This window comes from Branchiostoma belcheri, unplaced genomic scaffold (genome assembly GCF_001625305.1).
Source record: "Branchiostoma belcheri isolate BF01 breed outbred unplaced genomic scaffold, Haploidv18h27 scaffold26, whole genome shotgun sequence".
Classification (NCBI taxonomy): Eukaryota; Metazoa; Chordata; class Leptocardii; order Amphioxiformes; family Branchiostomatidae; genus Branchiostoma; species Branchiostoma belcheri.
In genome coordinates this window covers 136,276-145,735 of record NW_017803865.1, presented here as the reverse complement: position 1 = coordinate 145,735, position 9,460 = coordinate 136,276, and the positions used below count along the sequence as shown (strand labels likewise).

Sequence of the window (9,460 nt, the reverse complement as noted above, 5' to 3'; positions counted from 1 at the left end):
AATATTGACGGAAATAATGTTCCGCTCATCCTATGAAAACCCGACGAAAGACAGTTTTCAAAGCCGTTTCACAAAAACCTAGAAGGTATTTCTGACATCCTCTTTCCACTGGAGGTCGCGACTGCTGTGGGTACCAAACATTAAATATTTGACGGTCGCTCAACGAATTCCATTGATTATCTTTGTAGGTTTTGTATGTTTTCTTGCCTTTGCCTTTTAAATCATAAAATTACGTATATATTCCACCTGTAAAATAAGGACCACCACAAATTCAATTTTGGTCGCCTTAACGTAAAAGTGCACCACGTTTGTTACCAAAGATTGTAAACGATATGCCCTGATCAAATACAATGAAATATGATACAAAAGCCCATTTCGAGAACCTTCTCTTCGGCGGAGGGTTCCTTTTCCCAACTCGTGCGAACGATCCTGCGCAAACAAAAGTCGTCGCAGCTGAGTTGTCTGGTCACTTAAGTAAACGTGCGCTGTCTTTCCAGTGACTTGGATTGCAGTATTTGCAAGTCTATAATGCTCGCTGACAGGGTGATAGATTATGTGATCGCTCGGCTGGATTGAGATGTTACCTGTCGTCCATGGTAACAGAATGTAACATCAGCAAAATACGAACAATATAAACGGGATCACTGTTGGTGTAGTCATGATGTTGGCAGCGCCAACAGTGATAGATCGCGTGACGTCGTGTTGAGCCGCACAGGACACTTCCCATAACTAAAAGACATCCCAGGTACTACTAGGATGTTGTCTTTTCATCTGTCATGCCCATTGCACCATAATTCAGTGCATTTGAGAACATTGGCCGATTAGACCACTATACCAAAAACTACTAACGCCTTGACATTATTCGAGTTAACCTGGTGTAATGTTGATTGAACTGAATGAAGGCCAAAAGTGACCCAGAAAACCACAAACGACGAGGTTAACCCGATTGCGCTGTGTAAACATTTCCCGTGTGTACCTGTGGTCTTCTCACGGCTTTGTCCAGTTGACCTGCGTATTACCACTACCTGTGCATATCGCCATGCGAAGTCAAAACACGGCTGGTATCCCTGATACCTCTGAAAGGACACTGTGTCTCAACTAATAGTCCGTGATACTGCGCAATACCAACCCAGCGTTTTAGCAGCTAAAGGGCTGGTAGGGTGAAAGTCGCCCTTTCAATCCGTGCACTCATCGGAAGGACAGTTGTGTATGGGTCAACCTGCCAGCTAGCACCCATTATTCCTCGGCATATCCTTGTGACGACACCAGCGAATCAATCTGATATGCCCCTGCTGTATCACTGAGACTCAAAAACATCGGCGAACTTGAATCAGGGACACCGGGATTTTTTATTCCCCTGCGGAGTTTGGCGCAATGTCGAACAACACTGAGGAGAAACAAGAAAAGGAAGATTCTCCAGAGTACGCGTTTGCAACAGGAACGACACTCCATGGACTGAACAAGGTACGTGATGGCATTTGGTTGTTGATGTGTTATTAGCTGGTTCATCTTAACGACATGGCATACACTTTTTCGTCTTGAAATATCCACCACATCCCCCATTCCACTTCGGTACATTTCCCTCACAAATTGTACCTTAAAATGCAACTTATAGAGCTGAGATCACGTCTGGATAGTCTGCCGCTTGCCATCGTCATTCTGTGATCAGTTCAAGGAATCGCCTCACGGAAGGGCGCTAAGTACCTGAGCATCCATTGTCTGTGTCTTTCGTACAGACTGTTTCATTTGTAACCTTTTATTGTCGTAAGATGTTGTACAGTGAAATGACATTTACAACATGTACAAATAAATTGACTGTCCGAAGGGACATTTAGTTTGTTTGTTTGTTTGTTTGTTTGTTTGTTTGTTGTGCATTTCGCTATTACGGCCACACTGCCATCTTTCTGTTGACTGTCTACTGTCCCGAAGTTAGCTTGCAAGTGTAAAAGAATAACACGACTAAACGCTGGCTTACACTAGAATTGTTGGTGGCTTGTCGTTTACTGCTCCACAGTCCAGTGTTTGTTGAGAGTTGCCGCTTGACAGATGTCGACTAACTGATCACCTCTCACCAGATCGCAGACGCTCCAAACTGGGGGGCCCGTCTGATATGGACCTGCATTTTCCTCGGCTGCTTTGGATACGCTACCTATCTCATCACAGAAACGTGAGTAACATATTAGGGACATTGATAGAAATGTATTCTACTCTCCGGTATCACCTTTGTTGGGAATAAAAGAAATACCATGAGTGATGGAATAGTCTGGACAGTAAATGTGGTTGGTTGTCGCATGGAACGTACCCACTTGTCTACAACTCTGACTAGGACTGTTAACGTTATGCTGTCAAGTTCAATGTATACTAGGTTAGTGCTACGTCACACTCAACATCTAAGTTTGTTAGAACCTAGTAGGGGTAATTGGGGGGCTGACAATCTATACTTAGGGTGGTGTTCTTGGCGTGTTCTCTCCCCTCCTAGGATCCTGTCGTATCTGAGCTTCGACACTATCACAGACGTGTCGCTTAAGTTCGAGGAATCTCTGGACTTCCCAGCCGTCACCTTCTGTAACTTCAACAAGTAAGTCTACATTGACTGCTTCTTAAGTATTACCATACAAACAGAATTATAAGAATTATATCGATAATACACCTGTTTAATACTTGGGAACACGTGGTTATATTTGATAGGATAAGTGATTGCCTCTGACTTATGTATTTTTATTTCTTTAACAATAGGTATTCACTTAACAAAGTTGTCACCGATCCACGAATCAATGTCTACCTGGAGCCGCTATATGCATTCCCGAAAAGGTATAGCTTTGTTGGACCGGGGATGTCTTTAGAAGACGGCCCCACACCGACCCCGACCCCCACTCCCTTCGTCGACAACTTGGCCAGCATCACTACGTTCGCAAGCTTCCAACTGGAGGACGCGTTGATCAAGTGTACATGGAGGGGAGAACCTTGCGACGTTTCGGTAAGAACAATATTTATGTTCTTAATTAAACTAATCATCACGCTTTTGCAAGGTACAGAAACTAGAGTACTGGTTAGCGATCGGATAGCTAGCTGATTGCCAGACTGTTGCCTAGGGCCAGAATACAGGTTAGCTCCTCGGTTCCAGGGTCAACATGTCCCCAAGGAAATTTACACGTGATCTGCATGTCTCTTTCACGGTATAAGGTCAGTATCATTTCTCTAATTGCTCCTCATAATTCAAAATGGAACGATTACTTGTTGCCATCTTTTCAGAACTTCACCCACTCCCTGTCCCAGTTCGGCAACTGTTACGTCTTCAATGGCGACATCGGGACGGAATCCGTCAAACAGACCATCTCCGGGTCAGGCAACGGGCTTCACCTTATCCTCAATGTGCTGGCTGTAAGTCAGAAAGATTTTTTTATTAAAATATATTCTTTGAGCGCTTATTTGTTGGAAAATGTAGTAGATATACAATAGCAGTCCTGTCAAAAGGATACTTTGAATTAAACCGACCGCCACTTCCTTCACAATATTTACAGGACGAGTATCATTTCTTGTATAATATTCCTAGGACCAATACTCAGAAGATCCAACTCAAGGCGGGTCGTCCGACGTGGGGTTAAAAGTTCATGTTCATCCCCGAGGGGAGCCCGCCAAGATGGACACACAGGGCATCGCCATCGGGCCGGGAACACATGCCTATGTGGGGATATCGAAGATCTCGGTAAGATGGAGCACTTGTAATGTAGGGAGGGGGGGGGGGATTTCAGGATAGATGAGAACATGAGAGAATTGTTCACCGTTTGCAGCTGGCGGCATATCGGTATGTCAACCGAGCTATTCGCTTATGTGAGACGAGCATACCAGGAAAGTACAATCATAAGAACACAGTGACACGATGAAGCCTTGTTGTCGTAGACGGTAACTTTGTGATTGTCCTTGATGCATTGTTTTCTGTCGTCAGTATAAAAATGAGATTCCTCCGTGGGGAAACTGTGAAGAGAAGGAACTGGAGCATTACGACACCTACACCCTGACGGGCTGTCTGCTGGAGTGTAGGGCGCACTGGGTGGAGACCATGTGTAACTGTACCGCCATGGAACTGCCAGGTTAGTTGGAGTTCTTTGTCAAGGCAGATGGATGTTGGGAACGAGACTATGTTATCTCCCTCCCCTCTGTGACCCGGATGTTCCTCTGACTTGGCCGGCAGGTGTTTCTCCGCACCCTTCTTCATATCCGCACGAATAAATGACGAGGTGAAATTCGAATGACCCTTTCTTTGCATGCAATAAACTAACCCATACACATAAGTTATCAGTACGTGTGATTCTAATTGTCTTTTCATAAATCATTTTACCGACTTGTCTCCTAGGAAACCTGGACATCTGTGAACCTCAGACAGTCGTGGATTGTGTGACGTCCGTCTACAGTAAGTATCTTTTTTGCGACTTTTCCCAATAAGCCTTAATCTATGTTTCAAAGGAACCTTATAGTGTTGAGAATTGCCTACTACAAGTCTCGTGTTGAAAATGGACATTGATTTCGATATTGTCCTATTCTTGTTCGACAAAAACCGACCTCACACAGCAGGAAAATAGCTCGCTGGACTTTTTCGGTTGGTGCTGGAGCACGGCTGGTGTCCTCTCTCACTGCATAACTGATAGGGATCGACCGATGCTCGCAGGTCATCAGTCGATGTGAGAAGATAGATTTGCAGGCAAAAACTACGCTTCACCATGTAGTCTCCGGCGATGTGGTGTGTGTGATTTGTCTGAGCCATAACAATGTCCGCCGCAAAACAGAACACCACGCACAGCGAATATCACCAGTACACCAACAGGTCACCAATATTCTTTCCTCATTGCTATCTAGATCTCACATGTTCTACTTACAAAATTTGTTTTCAGATCTGGTTATTCGGGGCCGCCTGTCGTGCCAGTGCCCGACCCCGTGTGAGCTGGGCATATACGGCAAATCTGTGTCCTACGCTGGCTGGCCCAACCCTGGAGCTGCAGCCAGCCCGTCCATAGGAACGTACAGGACTAATTCCGCGTACATGGAGTAAGTCTTGATATTTTTCTGACCTGAACATTAAACCCTGAAATAGACCCAAGATACCTTTTCTGAATAAGAATATGGTGCTTTGCAAGTTTGCTCTAAATGCAATACTTTGTTGTTACAGGCGAAACTACTGTGTGTTCGACGTCTTTTACAAGGCGCTGAACAGCAAGACGATTATCCAGAAAAGGGCTATGACGGAGGAAGACCTGCTCAGTAAGTAACGTGCCCTCCATCTTGCCACCACAATACCACATTGTACCGTAACCCTTCAGCACTTCTCTGTATCACGTATGGACAATAATACTATGAATACTTCATGTACATATACAAGAATGGTTGCTTGGTTCCGTTCTTCAGGTGCGATCGGCGGTTCCCTGGGCCTGTTCATCGGCGCCAGTATCATCACTGTGGCGGAGATAGGGGAATATCTCATCACCAGACCTTTTAAGTGTCTCCGTAAGAAAACCAGGATGGACTGAAAATCATCGATGACAAACAGTAAAGAGGCTAGAAACGGAAAGACAACGCAGTAAGAAAAGTCGCCCAGGAGCTTGACGTCATCTGCATTATTAGTTTGTAAACTGGACAAAACAAATATGTTCAGACAAAAGGATGGTGTGGTCATTAGTAACTTAATATCATGTCTTGGCCTTGTGTGGTCTACGCATATTGTAGATAGGACTGTGCATAAGGTTTCTCAAATATAATCTCGATAAGTGATGGGCGGATGTTTTGTTTGTTTGTTTGTTTGTTTGTTTGTTTGTTTGTTTGTTTCAATAATAAAACAAAAAACACTATGTGTTATTTCAAGAGTGTATGAAACTTCTTCAACATTGCTAATTCTGTTTTTGTGTAAATGAAATATCGCTTTTGGGTATTTATGAACTAATATAAAATCTTGGTTGGTATTCAAAAGCACACATCTGAAGTTTGGTTATTTTGGTTAGAGATTTTAAAAAGTCATAAAATTTCTCTATTTCTGACAATGCTTTACGAGTACTAAACAGACGATGACGACTCAGTAGTCCATCTGCCAGATACTATGCTAGATCAAAGGAACGTCTCCAAGGCTGGTCAAATATCCCGTATTCAGTACGTGCACGCTTTGGAAAGGTAGTTGTGCATCAGTAGACCCCCAGTCTGGCACCCATTTTTCCTCATTTCCTTGTGACGACACCCGCGCATTGATCTTAGGTGTCACTGCTGTGGGACTGAAACTCGATGCTGAATGAGTTGGCGATGTTTATGTTAATGTTTATGATAACAGGTCAGTATCCAGCCGGACTATTTGTAGACTAAACTAAACCATTCTATCCTGCCCGGTCAAATATCACGTGTTCAATATGTGCATTCTTCGGAAAGGCAGCAATGTATAGGTTACCCCCTGCCGCCACCCTTGTTGGGAAATCGGTCTTTCTTTGTGTATTCTTCAACTTAGGACACAAACATACGCGTTTGCTGGGTAATATCTTGCAATCAAAACCTTAAAGACTTTAACCAATGGAATATAAGTTCTTACTTTCTATGTAGATTGGAGTCATCTGTGTGTGGGTTATTTCACCACCAGCCTGGCACCTATTATTGTTGAGAAATCGGTATTCTTTCGTGTCCTTTGGTGTTTGTATAGATGCAACACCCACATCCCAGTGTTACCCATGTGTCAATGAGACTAAAAAGGGCATCGACAAAGACTCATTAAGGGCATTAAACTTATTACTTTCCACTTTTTGAGTAAATTCTGAGTTGATTACTCAAGTTTGAGTAATTTCGATTTATAATAATGAGCACAAACCTGACGACTTTATAATTGGTACAAGATAGGTTGACAGATCGGCATGAGTGTTGTTGTTGTTGCTGTACAGTCTGTGCGGTCGATGAATGTGTGTGCCAAGAATATACCCTTGACGGGATACGCCAATCAGGGACAGTACGCTTGTCAAGCCCAACATAACATTAATTGGAACTCCCATGCACCAATTAACATCTGGATTTCGACGCATTACTTTAAAACAACATGACGTCCTGACATGGAATCGACATTTGACGGTTCTTTACCGCGATTCGGCCTACTTTGACTAGGACACCATGTTTCTCAAGTGTAAAGTTTTCTAACTTTTCAGACGTCGACATCACCTTCCGCTGTAAGACGTAGGTTAACGTTTAAACTAAGGAGTTTATATTAGTTTTATATTGTTATAAGAAGCGTACGGGACTCATTTGTCTGAATCTATTCGGGAAAACTGGGTCAGGCGTTGAGCTGGTGGGAGCCATGTCCGCAAGTAAAGCAGAAGACGAAGAAAAAGAAGAAAATTCTCCCGAGTACGAATTTGCGACGGGAACGACGCTCCATGGTCTAAACAAGGTACGTGACGACATGTGGTTGTTAAAGTACTATCCGCACTACCATGAACGTTTCACGTATAAACTCCTATTTTCAAATGGTTTCCACTGAGGGAGGTGAATCACGTCATTGTATTGATGTATATGGTAATAGTAATGAAAGTTGCACCTAGGAAATTCCAGGATTAAAACTAGAAAGGCCAATATTTGCTTTGGAGCAAATACAGCGATGGGTTCACCACATTTTACGACATGGCAGGGAAAGAATGAGAAACACAAGGGAAAACAATGATTTACATTGATATAACTATAATATGAAGTAACATACAACTAAAACAACAGTTGGATAGCTATTCCCTACTTTATTGGTTAGGATTTTTAATTGCATAATGCAAACTGTTGATTTTCAAAATAAAAAAAAAAACGTTCATGCCCCGCATTCCAATGCTGGAGCAGAAAAGCTTGAAATACCTACCAAAACACTTGAATAAAGACATACTGTCAGTATGGAAATGCTCTGTGCAGGTGTTATTAACAATCACATAAACTATGAAGCCATACATTGAATAAGCTATACATATAATATGATTATCATAACCTTTATTTTTAAAATCATGCCAGTGAGCTAATTGCATGTACAGAGTGAAAGAAAGTAAAGTAAAGCAGTAGAATTTCTGTACTAGCTATGATAGTACTTCATATGATTCGTCCTCATCGTCATCATTCAATGTGGTCTATCTCTTGCTACTAGTGACTGGTAATACCTCTGTAGATTCTTCACACTGGCAGAGTACCGTACTCCTTCTCTCTTGTCAGATCAATACTTTTGTGACAACATCAAAGTGATTTTAGTTTGTATGTTGGAAAAATACAAAAGACTAACATTCTAAGTTATTGACATTCTTGAGTAAGAACAATCAGTTTTTGAATGTTAAAAGCAAAACAACGAAAATAAAAAAAATGTTGAAATTGTTAAAATGCAGAATTGTTAAAATCGTTAAAACTGATAAAATTGTTAAAAATGATAAAATTGTTAAAAATGTTAAATTGCTAAAAATATTTATGTCCGATGCACTGGGGTTCGAACTTGCAATGCCTGGGATTGCCGCCTTGCGCGTTTCCAACCGAGCTAACTCGGTGCGATACACATCACTCACTGCATTGTATGTCATAAAAAGTAAACAGCATGGCGGTATCGATCGCTTCAAGGCACCAAGACTTTCAACTATTAACTACGGGGTTTCCTTCTTTATCAGGTTTGCTTTTGAACCACCTTGATGTTACTTAACTATCAACCCGGCTAGCAGAAGCCGCCGGCTCCTTTAATATTACAGCCGCTCCCTGTCCAATCTTCGAAAACTGTCGGGCATGCAAGCCCTGGACGCTCGCCAGGAAGCCGTCTCGAGATGTTCTCAGCAACAACAAACGAACGCCTGTACACTCTACAATTTTGGTGATTCTTCGGAGATCGATAACAGAACCTAGATAATACTAGTTGGTAAAGATTGCGGAAAATTGTTGATACCGTGGCGCGCGCGCCGACGATACACATTACGTACCGCGTAACTTTTTTGTTTACACGCCGGGCGCAGGTCATTGACCTCCAACTTGCGTTGTTCCAACAGAGAAGAGCAAAATGTCTGGCTCCCGCAGAACGTACCGCACTCTCCCGCTGGACGTACCGCACTCTCCCGCAGAACGTATCGCACTATCCCGGAGGACGTCACGCACTCTCCCGAGGGAAGTCCCGCACAGCGTCCTGCACTCTCCCGCAGAACGTCCCTCGAAAATCGATGCGTATTTCGTGGCCTGTGCTGTACCTACCAAAACACTTGAGTTCATACTGTCAAAATGGAATGGCTTTGAACAGGTGTTAATTGAGTTAATCCAATCAAATCCAACAGCCAATCAGCAAGAAGAATAGATTGGTCTGCGTCAGGTTCATGCTTGCATGCCCATATATGGGCATACCGCCGAATTCCTTTCTTATTACGTCACGCGCGTACGCCCCCACAGTACTTTCCTATGGGGACCGCTAAAAAAGCAAATAAAACGATTGTAAAAGCTTGTATCACAA

At 42.9% G+C, this 9,460-nt stretch overlaps 2 protein-coding genes across 2 annotated transcripts in view; both read left to right on the top strand.

The window, feature by feature from the left end:
• The first annotated feature begins 752 nt into the window (after positions 1 to 752).
• Positions 753 to 5,890, top strand: LOC109472003 (acid-sensing ion channel 1-like). Its single transcript, XM_019771576.1, has 11 exons — positions 753 to 1,464; positions 2,076 to 2,167; positions 2,480 to 2,578; positions 2,737 to 2,977; positions 3,253 to 3,381; positions 3,554 to 3,706; positions 3,947 to 4,091; positions 4,355 to 4,411; positions 4,890 to 5,043; positions 5,165 to 5,256; positions 5,401 to 5,890. The coding sequence occupies exons 1-11, from the start codon at positions 1,375 to 1,377 to the stop codon at positions 5,520 to 5,522; spliced, it is 1,374 nt and encodes a 457-aa protein (XP_019627135.1). The 5' UTR covers positions 753 to 1,374; the 3' UTR covers positions 5,523 to 5,890.
• A 1,422-nt stretch (positions 5,891 to 7,312) lies between these two features.
• Positions 7,313 to 9,460, top strand: part of LOC109472004 (acid-sensing ion channel 1-like) — a 6,093-nt gene continuing 3,945 nt past the window's right edge. Inside the window, exon 1 of the mRNA XM_019771577.1 lies at positions 7,313 to 7,405. Within this exon, the coding sequence (XP_019627136.1) occupies positions 7,313 to 7,405 (93 nt within the window). The remainder of the gene's footprint in view (positions 7,406 to 9,460) is intronic.